The sequence below is a fragment of the Squalius cephalus genome, assembly GCF_949319135.1.
Source record: "Squalius cephalus genome assembly, chromosome: 2".
NCBI lineage: Eukaryota > Metazoa > Chordata > Actinopteri > Cypriniformes > Leuciscidae > Squalius > Squalius cephalus.
This window is the reverse complement of record NC_137123.1, coordinates 33935203-33958496: the sequence shown is the minus strand read 5'-3', so window position 1 is coordinate 33958496 and position 23294 is coordinate 33935203. Positions and strand designations below refer to the sequence as shown.

The 23294-nt window shown below is 38.3% G+C and overlaps 1 protein-coding gene across 1 annotated transcript; it reads right to left on the bottom strand.

Moving 5' to 3' along the window:
• Positions 1–1611: 1611 nt before the first annotated feature.
• Positions 1612–22733, bottom strand: LOC307147331 (UPF0524 protein C3orf70 homolog A). The gene is made up of 2 exons (XM_079852022.1): positions 22217–22733; positions 1612–4946 (listed from the first exon to the last, which is right to left on the bottom strand). Exons 1-2 carry the CDS (start codon positions 22389–22391, stop codon positions 4306–4308), a joined length of 816 nt encoding a protein of 271 aa, XP_079708148.1. The 5' UTR covers positions 22392–22733; the 3' UTR covers positions 1612–4305.
• Positions 22734–23294: the final 561 nt, after the last annotated feature.

The window sequence follows — 23294 nt, the reverse complement described above, 5'->3', positions numbered from 1 at the left end:
TAGTATACCTTTTTTTTTTCACTAGGGTAGACCAACTAGACCAACTTTTTTTTTTAATTCATTACTAAATTAAATGTGCTATTTGTAGGATTTTTCATTGATAATTTATTTAATTGATATTTATCCTATATTATTACCAGGTATTCAAGAGCCACACCCGTTCATTTGTTACATTGTACATAGTTTGTCACCAGTGACTTTTATTAGTGGTCAGACCATTTGTGGTTTTGTAATACAACCTAGTTCTCCAGGTGTAATCTTACAGAGATAAAAGTGTGCACAGCAACAGAGGAAGTTTTGTTGTTTGTTATTTAATTGTTTCATAGTCTTGTATTCCATGGAGCCGTTTCCTTTTAGTAGGCCCATCTGTTTTCCAAGTAGGCATAAGGTCTTACTGCTTCAATGGCTTCAAGCAGGTTTCTTTGCTAAGTATTCCTCTATGATTCCCACATGTCCTCTTTTCTGATAATGAAGGTGGCAAATTGAACTGGAACTTCTCTAGGATTATCTAGGATTAAAAGGCCAAAGCAGTTAGCCTTTAACAGCTCAAGAATCACACAAAAACGTTTCTGTGAAATACATCACGGTAGTTTCTGAGATCCACTAACTAACATCAACATATTTTCAGAAAAAAAAAGACAGAAACATTTCTTATTTTCAATATTTCTTTATAAGAAAAAAAAGGTAAGTAACAATAATTGATTTAAGAAAAAAGAAGAAAATGGGGTATATTTTAATATTTGCTAAACATTTGTGTATCTACAGTATATTTTTGTAGCTACAGTATCAGTCCCTGATATGAAACTGCAGAGAGAACTACAGGGATAGTCATATTCATTCATTCTGTAACAATGAGAGAATCACACCTGCACCATCTATGGATTGTGTTCCTTCAGTGATGAACAGTTTCCATCAGATTTTCAGCATAACTCCAAAATGGATCATTTTGTTCAGGCAGTGAGGTTAAATATGTGCTTATATATTACATAGGTTTAGCAGACGTTAAGCTAGTGTTACATCTTTGAGCCATAACTTCAATTGGTTTTCATTCAGTTAGTACATCCTTGGCAGTCTCAGCTCATAGTCCCATAATTAGCAAATATACTGTCATAAAGTTTTTGGTTAACATAGTTGAAATCCCTTTAATAAATATGGAGCAAGACATTGATGTGTGAATTCTCTGTGCAGTTTTGATATTTCATGTAGGAGTGTATTCCATCTCAGCAATGACAGTAGTGTGATCAGACACTTAGGGCCGGTTCACACAAAACACGTTGAAGATGCTGGTCAATGGAACGAAAAAAAAGTGCAAGGTCTAGAGACACATTTTTTTTAAAAAGTTGAAGTTCTTTTAACTTGAGTGCCGCGTTTTTAACAAAAAAACACTGTCGTGCGCGAGACGCTGCAAAATACGCAAGACCAGAGCGCAACTATTAAATACGTCCGTCTAGAGCGTTTACATTGAAAAATAATGGAAAAGTAACGCAGTGGAATGAAAAAAATTATGCATTCTGTGTGAACGGCCCTTTAGGCTGCATCCTGAATCGCATTGAATAGGTGCTAACTTTGAATAAGTAATTACTTCGCAACCACTAAAAAAGTATGTTCTAGTATGAATGTGTGTAGTATGAGTGCAATCTGGACGTAGGCCTACTACATCCACCATGTTTTCATTATCATGTGACCCAGAGTCAGTTGCAATTTACAAACTTTCTCTCCTGTGGCCTCATGGGATAGTAAAGTGTCCATCGTATGCACACTTCAGAATCTCACCGGAAATAGTAGGTCATCCGGGTACAGTTTTATGAGTACTGTTAATTTGGACATACTTCTTTTGTCTCGTATGGTTTTTCACCAACTATATAGTATGGTTATAAGTATACGATTTCGGATGCATACTTTGTCTACAAATGGGGTTCCCCAATCCTGTTCCTGGAGATCTGTTCCTGCAAAGTTCAGCTCCAACCCTGATCAAACACAACTGAACCAGCTAATTAAGATCTTCAGGAGTACTTGATAATTACAGACAGGTGTGTTGGATCGACCTGTGTTGGATGCTCCTGAATCCAACAACGATGGAGTAAAAACGGAAACGTTTTCTCTTTGTACAAACAAAACAACTAAAAGCGCTGTATTATGCATGCTAGGCAAGTAGGTGGTGATGTCACTTTGTAAAGAAAGACAACACACCTTTGCACATAAGCATTCTTTTACAGAGCAATTGTGCCAAACGTGCATGCCTATAGACTAAACACGTAATACGCATGTGCATGCCATCACCGTTTACACAGATTCATGTTTTTGCATTTGTTTAGGCCTCCAAAACACTGTTGTTGTGTAAATGAATGGCCGAAACACATTTTTTAGTTATCAGGGTTGGAGCAGAAATTTGCAGGTAGGTACATCTCCAGGAATAGGACTGGGCACCCCTGGTCTAAAATATGGCTGACCCCTAAGTCAAGTCCTCACAGAAACAAACACATTGGAGTGGTTTCATGTGCTTAATAAACCAAGGTAAAGAAGCTCTTCTTGACACACAAGTCCTGACTTTTCCCTCCATTTTTGGCCAGTCTATAACTGTGCTTGGGTTGTCTTATTTTTGGTCTCAATACAATAAAATGAACTTGAATACAAGTATTAAATGAGACCTGGAGATGCAATGTCATGTCTGAATGGAGTAAATGTTCTTAGACCCTTAAGAATAACTGAAACTGTTGCAGCCAGAGAAGGTCTCAAAGATGTGATTTCAGTGACACTAAGGGCTCTTCACACAGGGTGTGTACTTGCGTTAAATACAGCTAGACAGGGGCAATGGAACTGACCTGAAGGCTGGTTTATAGCATTCCTGATCAGGCCTGGGACTAGAAACGCCGAGGCCATGGGTTTGATTCCCTTGGAACGCACAAACTCAAAAGAAACGGATACCTTGAATGCAATGCAAGCTTGTAAACAGTATCTCCAAAATGCATGAATATAAATGATACAGGAGCATTACTTTCTGTACATTTTTCCTAATTTAAACCCTCAATACACTTGTCCATATTTAAATGAACATATCCTGGCTAAATCCTCCGATTTGTCATAACTTGATGTGGCATATTAAAGGGATGGTTCATCCAAAAATTCTGTCATCATTTATTGACCTTTATGTCATTCCAAACCTGTATGACTTTTTTCTCTTCTGTTGTAAAACTAAAAAAAACATTGAGATGTTCTGTAAAGACAAATAACATCTGTCTATCACATTTACATAGACCAACAATTGAAAAAATAATGCAGATGTACGCAAGACCCTGACCCTTGTGTGAACGGCCCCTAAACAGTCCTTTGGCTTTGTCGATGTACAGTACATACTTCAAACAAAGTGGTACAGGCGCTTGACAAAACAAAGATCACAATGAGGTTCCTAGGAGACAAATTACACAATTTTATTCTTTCCTCTTTCTCAATTCATCTTAAACCTACTTCTTCTATAACTGATTGTCAAAAAGTTGTATGCCACTCCTAAAAAAGCCTTGAGGAAAACCTAGGACTTTGAGGATGGGAGGATGGGTCCTTCCCACATAGTCTAGTGCCAGACAAGAAACCCTCATGTACCTTGCCTTAGCCTCTAGGGAATTTCTGTGTGTGAGAGAGTTTGAGCTAAAGGACATTCCCTCAAGCACAGAGCTTCAATCGCCTTTCATCACAAAGTTTCATTACCGTCCTCTGAGCTCATGCATGATTTAGCCACTGTTCTAACTGATCCTGCTAACAGGACGCTGAAAGCCTCTCTCTCTGCCTCACTCTTTCTCCTTCTATCTTTGTAGCACTCTCTATCCTCCTAACACACACAGACCGTCTTAGTCTAGATCTCTCCATATTGCATCAGCCATCCCCTCTTCCACTTAAATGCATTGGACAGAGGCTGAGCTCTCTAGGGAAAGACATACCCTGGGTAGCCTCATGTTTTTGAGTTTGACTTTGATACATCTGTTCATCCATGAAATATTCTATCATGTATTGAGTCCCATTTGGTCATAGTTCTGACGATATGTGTATGTCAGCGTACTTACTTGAGTGTAACCTACATTAGCCTCACCATGCGTAACAGACTATAGGGAAAATGAGAGTTGTAGTAAGTACAGGAAGTCTCCATGACTCATCTCTCAAGGGTTTTTCTGGGACAACCTCAGATGGCATTGCCATAACAGGGAGTGTGTGCTTGCACTGGCTCATCGAACTCATGCACCTGCAGATAGGATAGTATAGAGAAGTGTTTCCGTGACTAAAGAATTCCAACTGTGGCATTAACTGACAGGCACGTCAAACAGTAGTCTCAATCTTCTCAATGATCTCAACCATTGATTTGGACGGTGACAGTAAAGTGCACTCATCCTGGTCCCAGAGGCTAGCGGGACTGGAGTCCCCATCACTACTCAGCTCGTCATCCTCTTCTTCCTCATCATCATCATCATCCACGCAGGAGTCCTCATCGCATGATTCCATGTAGTGCAGACCCAATGCATTTATTCCAGAGTCTTCTGAGCTGGAGGGAGAGGAGCAGTGGTCCATTTTAGGCCCTGAGATCTTCTCGTTTGGTTGACCGTGTTTAACAGTTGGGCCCACTTGCTGTCTGTGCTTGTTGGTACGTTGGGGTGCAGGTTGAGATGCCGGCGTTTGGGGTTGGTGTGTGGGATTCGGTGTAGGTGGAAGCGGCCTTTGCACATAACACATCTTACCGTTGATACGTTTGACCATGTAATCATCCACAAAGAGGTCAGAGATAACACAGAACTTGGGAGACTCTAGGCAGGGTGGAGCCCGGAACTTGGGAGCCGTCCTAAGAAAGCGTTCAGCCAGGGAGATGGACAGGTTCATGGTGTGGGTGTGACCTGAGGGGTCAACTGGAACCAGTGTGCTGGGAAGTTGGCATACACTGGTCATGGGTTGGTAGACGTATTTACCTGTAACGAGAAAAAGAGGAGCTTTTTGCCTTTCAAAAGCAAAGAATAACATTCATAATGTACATAATTCATATGTATTGAATGCAATAGATGCCCCAAAACAAAGAATATGTGAGCAGCATAAGACACTGATATCCTTGACTGAATGTGAGACAACTCACTCAAAAAATAGATGACGAAAGGTGGGTTCGAGAAAAATGAGGTTGAGCAAGAATAAATATGTTCGTGCTGAAAACTTATATTCAAATCCCATTGGAGAGTTGTTATATTATTGAGCTCACACTGATTTGCCTGCTGTGCTAGTGATAGCTGTGATAGATGGTGTTATAAGTTGCCAGATACTTGTACTGTACAAATGTACTAATCTGAAAGTGTTACTCTTTCACAGAGGACAGAATTGATTCTTTCGAAACCAGCACTCTTTTGTGCAGCAAAGAGAGAATGTGGCATATTTTCAACTTTAGAGATCATAGAACAGACATGTATAAGGGAATTCAAGGTTATGAAAAAAAATATATAATATATATTAGTGAGTCAGAAATAATTTCTAATACTAAAAAAAAAAAATAGAAAAGATTCTCAAACTACTTAATAATATTTTATAGGTCTTTTATAAGTCTTTTATTTTATTTTTATTTTTATCAGGAGAATTGTATCAGCCTCACATTTTTGAATATATTACCCCCAAAAACACAAAAATGAATTTTAATTCAGAAATAATAAACATGCCAATCATGAATGAATTTGGATAAATTCATAGATCATTACAAATATGAGCATTATTTAATTGACCCACAAATCACTGGATATCTGAAAGAGGAGCACTTGAGGCATCTAATCATGAGTGACAAAAGCAAGCATTCATAATACAGAATTTTGTTCTCATTTAACTCCATAGTTTTTGGAGCATTTTTTTGCAGTCAGTCTTAACAGTCTCTTGTAAAAAAAGTTCACAAGGTGTATCTCATCTAAAAGCAATTCCACTGCATTTCACCCATGCAGTGAAAGAAGTTTGAGTGTGATAACCAGTATCTCAAAGGCAGAATTCCCTACAGAGATGGAATGGATTCTTAACTCTGGAACATTCCAATGCCCAGCTGGCTGTAAAGCTGGAGTAAGAATCATTTCCATCTAATCCAAATCTCTACTCTTATTTAGAGATGAAATAAAGCTGTGTGGTGTCTCAGACATCTGGTCCGAATAAGCATTTCGCTTTTATCTGCTCTGTCCCGTTATTTTTTGCACCTTCTAGATTTACCATTCATTTTAACCCCTAAAAAAGGGGAAACACCTCAAACAGCATTGACAGACATAGAATGAGCTCTTATTACAGACATCAGTTGCAGGTTAATGTAAACCGTTCTGCTTTGCCAAACAAACTACTTTCCAGACAAACACATCTCTTTCTGTCTCTCTTTCTTCACACCCAATTTGTAATGTGATTGGAAGCCAATGAGAATCTGAAGATTAGATAAACACTGAATTTTTCATTATGTCTGTTCTTCCTTGGTAATGCTATTTCTTTCAGTCTTTCAGTCTCTCAGTCCTGTGTATGCTTTATTTAGATGAAGTCAGCCTAAATACCGGTCTTATTTAGCTAATTACGAGAACAAGGACTGGGAGGGGTTGTTTAGCTTATACTGTATATAATAAAGAGCATGTTGTTGGAGCCAATAGCCTTGTGGGCAGTGTACTGACACTTGGCGTGGTTGTGCTTCAGGCGACCTGAGACCGAGTCTTGGCTAGAGGTACTTTTCCTATTCTGCCCCTCTCTCTCTTTCCCACATTGCTTCCTGTCTACTATCCTTTACAATAAAGGCAAAAATCCCACCCAATTTTTTTTTTTAAATAGGACATTCAAAATAAGAAAAAACTGTACAGGGAACTTGAATGAATCTGAATCATATGAACAGACCATGACATAAATTTAATTCAAAGCATGTGATGTAAGGGATCCACTTAAATAGACTGTTTATATGCCCAGATTTGTCATGTTAGCTGTGGTAGGATGAATGCTAATCTGTGTTGGAGGGAAAAAGAAGACAGAACAGGCCTACCTCATTGATATGTTTTTTTTTTTAAAGTAAAAAAGACTTGTACCAGTTAACCATAGGAAAAATAACCAATGCTTCTAATCCCACCATTCAGTACAGTCATTGGCAATTTTTGAGACTGTAGACTTGCACTTTTTCAACTGCCAAGCTACAGAATTTGAAAAAAGGATGAATGTATCTACTTAACAATTGCCTCCACATCACTATGGATCTGAAATAGCAGTGTTTGCAGTCAAGTGTGAAATGTGAAATGATAGATGCCTTGAGGCCTGTACAAAAACTCTTAGCCATGAAGAAAAAACCTTCCTGTGTAATAATCACATCAACATCCTGTTGAAAACAAGTATTCTTCAGCCACTGTAATTGTAACCATCATGTCTGTCTTTTCAGATTAAGCTTCCAATAAAAAAAGACTTTCTTAGGTACAAGGGAGCAAAAACATTCCTACTGCCCTTGAAAGGAAATGCCTGTGTATTATAGTCTATCCGTCACCATCTCCCAGACTGAGTAAACTGTTGTCTGATCTGTATGCTGAAACTGTATGTTGTCTGATAAAAAAAAAAAAAAAAAATTATAATGAAAATAAAATAATAATTTCTACATCGGGTGTGTGCCACTGAACTAAATGTTTTCGCAAGTTCATTATTTATCATCTAAAAGCTTGGGTTCAGTAATCGTGACTTCATTAAAGGGATGGTTCAGAGTAATTTCAACCTAGGGTCCTTTGCACCATGACCTCAAGTCAAGTCAAGTCAAGTCAAGTATATTTGTATAGCGCTTTTCACAATACAGATTGTATCAAAGCAGCTTCACAGTATTAAATTAAAATAATACAACAAGGTTTGTTTCAAGTGGAATTTATTGATTGATAAAATAAAATTAAATATCCCCAAAATATCCCCAACTGAGCAAGCCAAAGGCATCAGTGGCAAGGAACCGAAAAACTCCATCAAGTGACCTAATGGTGTCCTAAAACTCCATCAGGTGACCTAATGGAGAAAAAAAAACCTTGGGAGAACCCAGGCTCAGTCGGGGGCCAGTTCTCCTCTGGCATTTATGAACTAGAGGCCGGATTGTAGTTTGAACTGTAAGATTAAAAATATTATATGAATGCCTGGCCGAAAAGATGCGTCTTTAATCTAGTTTTAAACTGGGAGAGCGAGTCTGAGCAACGAACAGTATCAGGAAGGCTATTCCAGAGTTTTGGAGCTAAATGTGAAAATGATCTCCCTCCTTTGGTTGATCTGGATATCTTAGGTATGACCAAAAGCCTCGAATTTATTGATCTTAAAGAGCGCGATGGATTATAGGGCGATAGAAGATCCGTTAAATAGACTGGAGCTAAGCCGTTTAGGGCTTTATAAGTCAGTAGCAATACCTTGTAAATAATACGGAACTTTATAGGTAACCAATGCAGTGATGATAAAATCGGTGTTATACGATCATATTTTCTTGATCTAGTAAGAACTCTAGCGGCTGCATTTTGGACTAACTGTAGCTTGTTTATTGAGGATGCAGGACAACCAGCTAATAAAGCATTACAGTAATCTAGTCTCGAGGTCATTAATGCATGAACTAGCTTTTCTGCATCAGAAACTGATAGGATATTACGTAGCTTAGCAATGTTTCTAAGGTGGAAAAAGGCTGTTCTTGTAACATATGAAATATGATTTTCAAAAGACAGGTTACAGTCGAGTATAACACCCAGGTCTTTTACTGTAGAGGATAAAGTAACAGGACATCCTACGATGTTAAAGTTGTATTGTAAGAGGTTTTGTGGGCGGTTTTTTGAACCGATAAGTATTACCTCTGTCTTGTCTGGATTTAATAAAAGAAAATTACGCGTCATCCAATCTTTTATATCTTTAACACACTCTGTCAATTTGGATAATTTAGCGTTTTCATCCGGCCGTGATGAAATATAGATTTGAGTGTCATCAGCATAACAATGGAAACTAATTCCATGTTTCCTTATAATATTTCCAAGTGGCATCATATATATTGAGAATAATAGAGGGCCCAACACAGATCCCTGCGGCACTCCATAGTTTACTGAAGTTATGATCGATTTTTCTCCATTCAAATAGACAAAATGGTAGCGGTCTGATAAGTATGATCTGAACCAGCTTAATGCTTGTCCTTGAACACCAGTATAATTTTGTAGTCGATCTAAGAGTATTGTATGATCTATAGTATCGAACGCAGCACTAAGATCAAGTAAAACTAGTATTGAGATACAGCCTTGGTCAGAAGCTAAAAGTAAATCATTTGTGATTTTAACGAGCACAGTTTCAGTGCTATGGTGCGGCCTGAATCCAGACTGAAACTTTTCATAGATGTCATTTTCTTGCAAGAAAGAGTTCAGTTGAGCGGACACAACTTTTTTTTAGTATTTTAGACATAAATGGAAGATTTGAAATGGGTCTATAATTTGCTAGATTATTATGATCTAATTGTGGTTTCTTAATGAGAGGTTTTATAACTGCCAGTTTAAATGTTCTTGGAAGTTTATAGTCACGAGTTAATAATATTGAGGAGAGGCTCTTCCACTACAGGTAACACTTCTTTCAGTAGTTTAGTTGGTATAGGATCTAATAAACATGTTGTTGTTTTAGATGAAATGATAAGTTTATTTAACTCTTTTTGTTCTATAGTTGTAAAGCACTGTAATTGTTCTTGCGGGGTGATAATTGACAATTGTTCTTGCGGGGCTGAATAATAAGGCGCGATTGAAGAGTGAACGTTTACAATTGTGGTTCTGATGTTTTCTATTTTCTCAGTGAAGAAGTTCATGAAATCATTACTACTAAACTGTAACGGGATATTTTGTTTGGGTGATGTCTGTTTATTTGTTAGTCTAGCCACGGTGTTAAATAAAAACCTTGGATTATTTTGGTTATTTTCTATTAGTTTGCGGAGGTGCTCAGCCCTGGCCGCTTTTAGGGCCTTTTTATAACGTGACATACTGTCTTTCCACGCGATTCTAAAGACCTCTAAATTAGTTTGTTTCCATTTACGCTCTAAATTACGGGTTTCTCTCTTTAGAACACGCGTAGTATTGTTGTACCATGGTGCTTTAATTTTCTCTCTGACCTTTTTTAATCTAATGGGTGCAACAATATCCAGTGTTCCAGAGAGAATGGTGCTCATAGTGCTAGTTAGTTCTTCTAATTCATCTGTTTGTTTGGGTTCAGGCAGCAGCTGAGACAGATTAGATAAGCAATTTGAGAAATTATCTATGGTGGATGGAAGGATTGTTCTGCCTGGTCGATAACGCGGCGCCGCATGACATATTACAGCAGTACGTAATATGCAAGTTACCATATAATGGTCAGTGACATCATCACTTTGTGGAATGATATCTATATCGGTTGGATCGGTTCCATATGATATAATTAAATCGAGTGTATGATTAAGACGATGAGTTAGTCCGGTGACGTTTTGCTTGACCTCAAAGGAATTTAATAAATCTGTAAACGCAGCCCCTAACGCATCATTTGGATTATCTACGTGTATGTTAAAATCTCCAACAATTAATGCTTTATCGACATTGACCAATAGATCTGAGAGAAAATCTGCAAACTCTTTTAGGAAATCAGCGTAAGGCCCAGGCGGTTTATATACTGTAGCCAAGGCTAGAGATAATAGGGATTTTTTTCTAACATCTAAGAGCGTAACATTTAGTACAAGTACTTCAAACGAAATAAACTTATAACCCGTTTTCTGAGTAACATTGAGAATATCTCTATAGATTGTTGCAACACCGCCGCCACGACCAATCAGACGGGGCTCATGCTTATAGGAGTATCCAGATGGAGTAGACTCATTTAGACCGAAATAATCATTTGGTTTAAGCCAGGTTTCAGTAAGGCAAAGTACATCGAAGCTATTATCTGTGACTATTTCATTTACAATAACTGCCTTAGGTGTGAGTGATCTAATGTTTAGAAGACCTAGCTTTAGAAATTGTTTTTGTTTACTAATAGCAACATTTTCTGTTTTAATAACAATTAGATTTTTCCTAGATCCTGCAGTAGATTTATTATTTGATCTCACTATGCAATGTTCTACACTAGTATTTATATCAGTTAAATTGGTGCAGCAGAGAATATGATTTGGACTTTTGGTAACTAGTCATCTAACGGTATTTAACATTTTGGAGATGTTATCCGACAGAAGATCCACTCCGAATCTGTTTGGGTGTAAGCCATCGGCACGGAAAAGCCTAGGACGCTCCCAAAACAGATTCCAATTATTTACAAAGAGCAGTTTCTTCTCATTGCACCATGACATTAACCATTCATTTAGCGCGAATAGTCTACTAAACTTTTCATGTCCTAGTCGGTACGTGGGAAGCGGTCCTGACACAATAATCGTTGTTTCGGGCGATGTGCTGCGTACCGTATCGATCAGATTCCTGAAGTCTTTCTTCAGAACCTCCGTCTGGCGCAGCCTGATGTCGTTCACTCCCGCGTGCAGGACCACAGTTCCGACACGTTCGTCACTGTTCAGAATCTCGGGAACGCGAGCGGCGATTTCAGAAACACGAGCACCAGGAAAGCAGTGACTGTGCACCTTACTTTTACCTAACATAGCGTGTACGTGTCGAACGATGGAATCGCCGATGATCATAGCATCGCATTCTGTTTCGCGAAGAGGGGAGAAGCGGTTTTGTGTGGATAACTCGAAAACCGTGAGGGTCGGAGAGAGTCTTGGTCTAGACCTGACTCGCGTCTTCCGCTGCGGAATCATCCAGGCTTCGTGGTGGCGTGTTGGAGCCGGAGTGAACGAGACCATGGCTGATCGCGACCTCGGCGCTCGGGACCGATGCTGAGTAATGCACGGAGTAGACGAGGTCGGAATCAGCGGGTTAGTAACGTTAATCACTGATTTGTGTGCATCGGCGTGTGATGTTTCAAGAGCTAACCGCCGGTCTCTTAGCTCGGCTTGTCTCACTAAAAGGTCGTGGATCTGTTTCTCAACAGCTTCCAGCTCGGACTGCAATGCGTGCAGCTCAAATGTGTCCTCACCTGCACCAAAAGGTAGACTACTTACATCTGATATATTCGCCATTTTAACAGATGGACAGTAAGTTAGCAACGACGCTACCAGTGATGCTATCAATATTAATACTAATTTATGACTAAACTCTTGGATATAATCTGTCTTTTTAGTGGTACAGGTGTAGAGTAGACGCACGATAGGCGAAAAAAATAAAAAATAAATGTTTGTTTGTAAGTGAGTGTGGAGAAGACGCGTTCAGCCGTGATCCACGGACATAACCTATAAGAGTATCCAGCATTGGATCACTAATAGGCTTGAGACGCGTCTGCTCAACAGTCCACGTTGTAACTATGAGGTTTGAGCAGTAGTGCTTCTCAGTGAGGAAAAGTGGAAAATGTTCGTTGTAAGTGAGTTTAAAGAGAAAATCAAGAATTATAAATCAAATCGATAGAGCTCCAAAGACAACAACGTGTTCAGACGCGACGCATGCGCAAGTGAATACGAGGGTGTGTGCCTCAAGCCAAACACACTTTGATTTCTTGTGCATATACAAATGTTGTGTAAACAAAGCCTGATGTACAATCAGGGTTTCCAGGCGGATGTGACCAGGACTTTCCATATCCTGTTTTACACACATGCAGTCTAAGCTTTCAGAAATGAACACTTAAGACTATAAACTTGAATCCGATTCAACAGAGGCACAATTTTGACTTAATCACAGTTACTTTTGAAATAAATTGATATAATGCAAATCAGCGACTTCTAAACATTGTTTGTGCATTAGATTGAACTAACTCTTAATTGCAAACCAATGACTTGGACTTTTGACTGTCTACAATATTGAAATTTTGAGTAAGTTTTTATTGTATTTACTGTATTCTTATATATGCTTTGGTGCTGGTCTTGCTAGTTTTGTGCTGATATTGTAGGTTAATCGCCAACAAATCCTATTTGGTGAAGCTGGTCAAACAACATTATGATTTTGATGTTTCACTATGGAAGTCTGGTTAAGGTAGTTAAGCTAGATGAAAACAGAACATAGATTGATGACCAGCTATGGTGATCTTTCTCAACAGGTTTCATGGCTTCAGTGTGTAGCGCTAAAGGATTACTCCCCACACACACACACACACACACACACACACACAAAAAAAAACATTTCTTTCCTTATATTCACCCTAATGTTATCACAAACCTGTTTGACCCTCCTTCTTCTCTGAAATAAAAATACAGTTCCATACACTGAGTTCAACTCAATGACTCAATGATATGTGATTAATGGTTCCTATGAACTGCCTTTATATGGAAAATAGTTGTGCAATGATCCTTCACAAATCCTATTTTTGTGTTCCCCTTGAAAAACAACAACAACAGCAGCATATGGATTGAAATGACATAACGGTGATAAAATAATGTACAATTTCAATTTTTATTTTCATATTTTAGATGTTCTGTCAGGATGTACACTCATAAAACCCTTTTCACTGTGATAGCTCTACTCTCTCTCTCTCTGCAGTGTATACTTCATATTAACAGTGAGTGGCTGCTATGACAAAAGTTTGGAGCATTTGGAAAAAATATAGCTTCTATTTAAAGGATTTGCCTAACACAACTTGAGATTTGCGTCTGTCTTGTTGCACTCTCATAACAGACTGTCAAGAACCACCTGGTGAGGGTGGCTGCCTTTCAGACTGTGTGAAATACGTATTTTGATAAAAGGTTGAGAGAGAACCATAATTGGAAAAGTGAAGTCACAGATGAGAGGAGATGAGTCCTACACTCCTACACTATATCTCTGTCCTGATCATCTGTAATTACACATTGGACTGCTCCCAGAAAAGTGCGAAGGTGGGTTTGGGTGAAGACTGATCATGAAGGCCATGAAAATCCCTTAGTGTGAATTCCTCGCAGGTGGAACTCTCACTCTCTATCTGTGTGTGTCTTAGAGGTTTACTAGCCCGTCCAGGCTGGCTTCAAGAACAGACTGACCATCATCTCACGCTGTGCTTATATGATGCTACACTGAGCATCATATTCATTTTTTAACAATAATTTGAGCAAGATTATATTTAGGCTTAATCAGATTCAGACTTCTGAACATCACAATCATTATTCTCGTTTCTCTAAATAAAATGTTTGGACCAGTCCAAAAATTATTTTAAAATATTTTGAAGGGGCCCTATAGTGGTTAACTTACAGCTTATACTGTATATGCTGAGGGGCCTGGGGCCGCTAGTGATGATCTTGCACTACATAGGCTGACGACCCTGGGGACCCTAGTAACAACTTTCACTGTAAGTACTTAGGCCCAACTGGTCAACTTACACTGTATGTGCTATATGGCAATCACCTTCACTGTAAGCACTGAGGGCCCTGGGGCACCTTGTGATCAACTTATACTGTAAGCACTGAGGGTCCTGGAGGCCCTATTGATCAGCTTACACTGTATGCACTTAGGTGCCTAGGGATTCACGATTAACCATTTCTTGTCATGACATATCTCAGGGGATTGGTATGGTAATAGAGATTGGCATGGTAATGGTAATGGATATGGCAATGTTAATGTATTTGGTCTTGGCGGAATAGATGTGCTATGCTGCTGCTGCTTCTGCAGAGCAAGTACTGAGACTTGCTACTGCCAATACATTCACAGACATTGCTGTGAGCATGTAAGACATGCTGCTGTTGCACATGTAACATACATGGATTACCCTGTAGCAGATCTATACAGGTGGAGCTGGGGAAGGGGGCGGGTTCTGAAAGCGTGCTGCAGAGTATTTGAATGTTTGAGCAGCAAGCTCATTGGCCGCTGATGCAACAGCAACCAATCAGCTGTGCTATGTAGCGTCTGGACAAATCACGATGACTTATTCATTCTAAGCTTCAGAAAGCTTTTAACCTATTGGACTCATTCATGTAAATCACAGGCCTAGCGCCAATGAGTCTTTAGTGGCATGGCAGAGGTTACACAGAAACACCTCCAAACTCCATTGTGAGCTTCAAAAAGATCTTTATCAACTCAACTCCCCTCCCACGGCAGGCACTGAGGCCAGGTGGCATGGATAGACATCTGAGAGATGCACCAATATACATACACAAACATTATTTCCATTTAACTCGTAATAGTCATTCCAAAATGTATACGATATAGTCCTGTGTGTATGTATGTTTCCCACCTCATATTAGCCTAGTTATGACTTTCTAGTTGTGCTAGTTGAAGTCTAAACGCTTATATTCAAGTGTAAGAATGTATCTCTACTTTTGTATCTTCCAGACATACGAATTAAACCTCTCGGTTTGCCTTAGCTATATATATATATATATATATATATAGTAGGTTACGATAAAATGTATTATACTATGGAGTATATCCTTTGGAGTAGAAATTACCAATTCTGGACACCATCATAAAACATGCAAATTAGGCTGTCAGAAGGAGACAAAGAAACACTCTACCGCTAAAAGTTTCTGAGTGTTATTGGTCACTTCCCCCAAAACAGGTGTGGACTAAGTCTTCCTTAAAGGACAAGGATGATGGCTCATCTCTTAGTTCTTACATCTTACTTATTACGTCTTACTTCTTGGTCTTGTCTTACGTTTTAGTCTTTCTTCCGTGCTCATTCATTTCTATCTCCAGGTGAAATGGACTTATCCTGAATTTCCAGCAACTTTGCTTTCAAGTGAAGCTTTTAAACTTCCCGCGAACGACACGCTCTCCGGAAGAACCGAAAGAGCGCTTCAAACTCACGGACACAGCTAAGATCATCACACACACACACACACACACACATTCTTGCTCAGCACCAAAGATTCATGCAAGTATTATTTCTATCGAGATTTAGATGCGTTTAAGATTGTTTGCCCCTGCTTTAAGGTGATTTGATTCTTTGCTGGCTCTCAAAGGTTTGTGTTTGTGATATTTGCCATTCTGTGATCTGCTCTCTCTTTCTTTCTTTACTTTTCGTTACTCTGTTTATATGGATTCTTTGTTTAAGTATAGTCGTATGTATTTGTAGTTTCATTTATTAAAACCCATTATACTTGATTGCCTCTGTCTCCTGCTCACCTAACAAAGTCTCTTTAATGTGAGATCTTAAGCTACAAGCTTTTATATTGTTGAGTACTTTATAGTAATCTAATAGAACAGGAAAGTTAGTCTCCATGACCAGAAGAATAACCTTTCATGAGAGTTGATAAGAAGATCGTACTGTCGGTTTGGTGGACGAACAGATTATACGATGTGAAATTAATTCTGTTAAAGATTATTCAGAAAATTGATCTATTCTAGCCTATCTGTATATTCATACTTGATTATAATTCGTTGTAATTAATTATCCATATATATAGATACAAATACATGGGCTACTGTATGTATCCCCTTTTTAAAATATGTAGGTAATAATTGATCATAACCAGTATTAATTATATATTCCCTTTTTTGAGCTAATTCGCTTACAGCTAACAGCTAAGTTAAAGACCTGAAGATCAGCCTGCACCATCTAGAGTTTCATGCCAGAACTATGTAATTATTTTAGTTTTATTAATATTTTGAATTAGCTTTAAATATTATATTATTATTTTGTAATATTTTTTGTTATGTTAATTTTAGTTGAATTTTTAGTCATTGTATTTACATTTACAGAAATGATTTCAATAGTTTTAGTTTTAGTTGATGATAATAACCCTTGCTCGCACTATGTGGCTTCTCAGGCCTTTGGAGACCCCATGACACCGTGTCTATACTGGACACTACCGTTGACGCGTCACATCGTGCCGCAACAGCTAGAAACTGTCTACAGCCACGACCGTTGCAAATCCATTTGTCCTTTGAGAAGTATCGAGAGTAGTTGGATTAGGCTACATCATAAATACAATAAGGCATCAGTTTCAGGTTGGGGATTTGTCGTGTTGTGGCACGATGCATCCAGTGTAGACAACATCACTGGTTATAATGGTTTCTATTGTCTTTTGTTGTGTCGCATTGCGCCGCTCGCGTCCGGGTTAGACACGGTATTAACACTAAACATAGCTAACTCATAGTCCTGAATAATGTGCTACAGCCTGCCCTACAGCCCGCTGGGACAAACGTAGCACTCTCACTTCCTTTTTCATCAGAGCTTGACAATTACAGAATAGCATAACAACACCCAGAACACCAACACAATAGGGCCAATGGACTGAAGCATATCATTATGTTTTTGCACTTTGGAGGAATGTCATTCATATTAAATCTCACAGACATCTGGTGGCTGCAAAACAACAATTTAAACATACGGAAATAAAATTCCATTTCTAAAAATCGAACCCCCAACAGCAGATTTAGTGAACTCTTAAAAGCATCCTATAAGTTTTGAAGTCCCTGAAACGCATATCTTTCTGCTAACCTTTAGGGAGGTAAACAAGAACAATACCTGCTGTGTTTACATGCACCCAAACAGCAAAGACAAATAAAAGACAGAAAAAGAGGAATACGAGAGCAGAAAACATCAGAATTCCCCAGGGTTCGCAGAGAATTCCTCTAAAAGACTAATCTCAAAGGACAAAGCCAATCTGTATTCAGTTATTCACTCCTGCAAGTGTGTATAAATACATTCCTAACTGCCTCTGGGCTTTATACTGTACGACTTCTTGTCACTGTGTGTGAGACTAACAAGCAATGGTATTGTGCGGTATCTTGGGATAAGTTTTTGCACAGCTGATATTTTTTAAGATGTCTACAGCATTAAATACTGTATGTTTCTCCTGAACTTTGCTATGTACAGAATGTCTGTATAAATATACAGAATGTACAAACTCTATAGAATTCTGATGGGTCAATAGTTATATTCTGCAATAAAATATATTTTTTTTTACAATGAAATGTAAAATGTATAAAATCTGTATAAGAAATGTATTCCTGGTAACCAATCTCTTATACTGTGGTACTGTAGTTTCATGTCTTCTGTAGCACTTAGAAGAGGTCTTTTTCTTCTCTCAAAACAAAATCATAAACTGAAATCAGTAGTTCATGTACATGTATTTATTTATTTATTTATTTATTCATTCATTCATTTATCAGTGTTTTTTAGCTGAGCACCTGAAAGAGTTTCTGTGATATACTGGTAATAACTTTGCTGGGTCATGAAAGAAGGCACAACTAATGCAATTCAGCTCACAAGTAGGGCAAATGTCAGTCAAGCTCCTAGGAGGATCCTTGTCATTCCATTTTAACCAGCACTGGTTCCGCCCGAGAGCCTATGCGGCACTGCACGCAGTATCAAATTAAAATTTAGCATGTTTACATAATATTCATAGTGTTGCAGACATAAACATCCTCCCTCTAATGAGAACAGATAATGGCTTAATTACTGTGACAACTGAACTTTACAGTTGTGGTGTGGGTGTGTCTGGGTAGACATATTGCCACTAATGTAATAATTCCTGTAATGGTCACACTATACAAGATGCTGCCAAAACAATCTCTGTGACTTTTCCTATTATCACTGTGAAGCTGCTTTGAAACAATCTGTATTGTTAAGACCACTATATAAATGAAGGTGACTTGACTTGACTTGACTTGACAACTACACAGTCTGCTTTTCCTCCCAGCGTTTTTTTTTTTCTATTCTATTCTATTCTATTCTATTCTATTCTATTCTATTCTATTCTATTCTATTCTATTCTATTCTTTTGATACATCAATTCAAATTCAGGAATTTAATTGGAATTTAACTGGCATTATCAATTCAGTTTCGAATGGTGGGTGAGTTTGATGTTGTACTTTGTCATTTTATATTAAGTGAGGCTAAAAGCTCAAAGACTTGACCGTTATAATTTTTTTTCTGAAAGAGAAAGGTTGAACTTTAAAAAAGCAAAGCCAAAGCTGAGACCTTAAGCTTGGAATAAATTGTGCTGACCTTTTAAAGCTGAGATAAAAAGCCCAACTTAACAACAAGGCCAGTCTAGCGCTTGACCTCTGAAAGAGTTATGTGAACTTCCTGTCATTTCCTGATTAATTTCCTTTTCAATGTGTCAGTCAGAAAAGAAGCAAAACTGTTAGATGTATTCATTTCAGAGCTACATATACGTCACAGGGTTGTACGTAGCTAATCGTAAGAAAACAAAGTCAGGTACATACGTTTTGACAGTTCTTCTCCCTCTGTTTTAAAACTAGGAAGGCGTTAGTGAAGTCAAGATGTGGGGGTTGACTGAAACACAGTTTAGCCAAGAATGGTTTTGCTTGACTGTGGATACTGGCTTCACAGAACTTTTCTTTCATAATTCGTCAGAGTGATGCTGTGCCAATCTTAAACAGGAAGTGAGACTTAAGAACCAGACAGTCTGTTGGCAGAAAAACTGCTGATCCTGGTTTCACAGACAGGGCTTAGATTAGGCCTTAGCTCAAATAGGACATTTAAGTGACTTTTATAAACGTGCCTTAGAAAGAAACATTACTGGTGTGCATCTTGAGACAAAACAATCACACTGACATATGTCAGTGAAAGTTGCTTTCGGTTAAAACTGTTAAAAAATGCATTTTAGTACGTCTGGGTCTAGGTTTAAGCCTTGTCTGTGAAACCGGGGGAAAGTGCTTAAAAAGCTCCCACTGATTTCTCTCTCTCTCTCTCTCTCTCTCTCTCTCTCTCTCTCTCTCTCTCTCTCTCTCTCTCTCTCTCTCTCTCAGACAGACATACACACACATTTTGAGATAATTATTTCACAGTGAGGTTGAAGGAATCTAAAGAATCTGCACCCTCCTTCACAGTCACATGACATTTGTTAGCCTCACAATGACTGCCATTTTTTATCAGACACCCCTGACACCAGAAATGGCCTGATCTTATCACTACCTTATAAAGACATCCCAGTGCTCAGCTTTATCTCTCTATTGCCTTCCTCTATAATGCACATTCATTATAGAGTACAATCTTAGCAAGTTTCACTTCAGTTGTAAAGTCCCTACGAGTCTTCTTTTGAGTTAGATACTGTAATGGATCATTCTCAAAAATCTTGACCGGTGTCAAAGTTTTGCTTTGAGTTTTTGTCTTATTATGATTTTACTTAATTTTTTTAGTTCACCAATTACGTACGGGATGTAACACCTCTATAACAAGTGATACATTTTAATAAAAGGAACAACACGACTTCATGTCTCAAAACACTGATTAAAATAAAATCAATATATAATGCCATTAAATATTTTGTAAATGAAAACTAATCACACAAAATGTCAAACACACATTAATCAATGTAACTTGCTAGACCTTGCACTGCTTGAAAAAAGAGCAATAAATGAATGAAATATCTGTAAATGTCATTCTAGGTGAAGGTGACAAAGGGTTTTTCAGGCACCTTGCAAATTATTATTATTATTTTTTTCTTCTTTTAAACAAACATTATAGTCAAACCACTGCATATTATTTATAACAATGTTAGGTTTTAAATGATAGTTGGTTTATATAATGATATTGATTTCTCGAACTTTTTCGTGGCTGAAATCTCAAGTGACAGGTTTGTCACCATATTTTGAGAAAGACCCAGGTGTCTCTTTGAATTAGTCATCTAAGTCAAGTTACAGAAAATGCATAATGCCTTATAGCCTACTGTAGTCCACATTTAGCAGTTTAGAGCAGGGAAATGGGATAGTATGTGAGAGTATACTTGAAAAAAGAAACAGCTCCCTCCAACGGTGGTATAAGGTGCATCTGATCATGGTTATCTCCAGATATTGGTGTCCATATGTGACCCTGGATCACAAAACCAGTCACAAGTCGCACGGGTATATTTGTGGCAATAGCCAACAATACATTGCATGTCTCAAAATTATTGATTTTTCTTTTATGCCAACAATCATTAGGATATTAAGTAAAGATCATGTTCCATAAAGATATTTTGTAAATTTCCTACTGTAAATATATAAAACATTTATTTTTGTGAGTGGATGCAGCACAATCGCAAACATAAATTGACAACTTTAAAGGCGATTTTCTCAATGTTTTGATCTTTTTGTACCCTCAGATTCTGGATTTCCAATAGTTGTATCTCTGCCAAATATTGTCCTATTCTAACAAACCATACATCAATAAAAAGCTTATTCATTCAGCTTTCAGGTGATGCATACATCTCAATTTCAACAAACTGACCCATGTGACTGGTTTTGTGGTCCATGATCACACATAGCAATAAATAAAGTTGTCGATTACTAACTCTAATGCAGAACCATATTGCAGCTGTTGCTGTGTATCTGTATTTATTTCGCTTTTCTTTTCTTTATTTGCCATTGAAATCATAAAATGTTAATCAGATGTATTCCCATCTACTTCTATTATCTATTATTGCTTAGAAGAGCAGAAACTAGATGCACATTCACAAACTGTGGTGGTACGTCATAAGATGTGTATGCATCATTTATCGACTTGTTTAATATTTCATAAGTGACACAAACGCAAGATTCCCCATCCCTCTGAGAATATGTGATAAGCAGATGCTATTACGTTCTCTACCGGAAAAACAAAATACATAGCAGATTAATGACTATTTTATGTCTGATTAGCAAAATACCACTTAGATGTGTATGCATTTTTTATTATTGTTGCTTATTGATTAGGCTATTTTGATTATTTCAAAGCAGGCCTACAGTAGCCTAAATTCACATTTTAAGGCTACATTTTAAAACCAAATGTTCCAGCTGCAACAGTTTTTCTTGTGTCAAACACATTTTAATAGGCTAATTTAAAGAATTCCACTGTAAATAACCTTTTGTGGGAACTTTCAATAGATGTTTAAGGTTCCGTTATTTTTAAGTGAACTATATTCAAATGTAAGACCTTCAATTGTAACTGGTTAAAAATAAACTAAAGAAACTCTTATCTGACGTCAGCGTTCGTGAACACTGAAGGGAAATGGGAACAAAAGAATTTCCCTGAGACTGTGCATGAAATCTTCGTTTTATTGCAACCCAGAGGTACCTTGAAGGGGGGGGGGGGGGGGGGGGGGGGGATTATATTTAGAAAGCTTGTTATTTGTCCTTTACACATTTTTCTCACATAACCTTATAGCTCTTAAAAAAAAAACTCTAAAAAAGGCTTTAAATAGCCTACTTGCCACACTGGTGAACTGTTAGAGGCGCTGACCTATTAAACTCCTCTTTGTGGGTGATAGTTTTAAGTCTTGAGGAATTTCGATTTTATCTATCCTCGTCTCAACGATGCTGTATGCGTGTAGGCTACTTACAGTGGCACCAGCCCAGATGACAGCACCAGTGCAGCTTGAAACACTTCCCGTGGCTGTGTGTGGCGCAGATGGATAGTCCATCACAGGGCAGAAAGTCCGGTCGCCCTGCGCAACTCCTCGCTAGAGCCTGAGCTTCATCTAACTTCTCACTCTTCTGTCCGCCCGAAGCGGCCATCGCGCACGGATCACACCGACAAAGCCCTCATCAGCGCCGGGCGCTCGGGATAGATCAGATGCGCTCAGCGTCGGCTGTTTAGTAATTCGAAAAGAAATGGACAAAAGTGGAGATACGCCCAAGACTTCGGCTACCCAAGTTCCACTTCTAACCGTTATACAAAAACATCAAGTTTTCAGTCAATTCGCCACTAAAGAAATGAATGATGCATATTCTATAAAATGCCGTATGTGTCCGTAAACAGCTTCAGATCGGCGCGGAGACTGATGCTTATTGTCGAGGACGGATTTTCCGTTTCGCTCTTGCGCCGTCGATCCCCGCCTCTCTCTCTCTCTCTCTCTCTCTCTCTCTCTCTCTCTCTCTCTCTCTCTCTCTCTCTCTCTCTCTCTCTCTCTAGGCTATGTTCTGAATTCATGCGTGAATTCCCTCGTCTTGACTATAGGCTGTGAACGAATCATGGTTGTCTATAAAAGAAAATAGTCGTAAGGCTATACCAAAAGGAAAATAGTGTCAAGAGTCAAATTTTAGAGTTCACCTGACCCTTTCAGTTTTCAGAGGAACGTACAAAATGGAACCAATAATTTCCTTCAAGAACTTAAGCAGCTAATAATTTCTCTAGCTAAATTTTGAAGCACTTGAAGTTGCTATTGGTAATATAGGGTTAAAAGGGGTTTTGACCATCAATGAAGTATGCTTCATGCAACCTAGTCTACTTATTTGTGATGCAGGCCTGAAAAGTAGGCTATGTATTCAAACCCGAAGCTGAACTGGACTGTCAGATAAAGTACATTTTTGTATAGGCAGATACTGACAGCATTAAAATTCTTGTTATCAAAAATTAAGCCCACATTTATTATTTTCTTTCAAAATTTTAGAAGGGTTTCAGACATTGGCAGTGGGGAT

Excerpts from the sequence above, each read along its gene's own strand:
- LOC307147331 (XM_079852022.1), bottom strand. The coding sequence starts at position 22,391 with ATGGCCGCTTCGGGCGGACAGAAGAGTGAGAAGTTAGATGAAGCTCAG. Across the intron at positions 4,947-22,216 it reads TCATCTGGGCTGGTGCCACT|GTAAATACGTCTACCAACCC; the intron begins GTAAGTAGCCTA and ends TTCTCGTTACAG.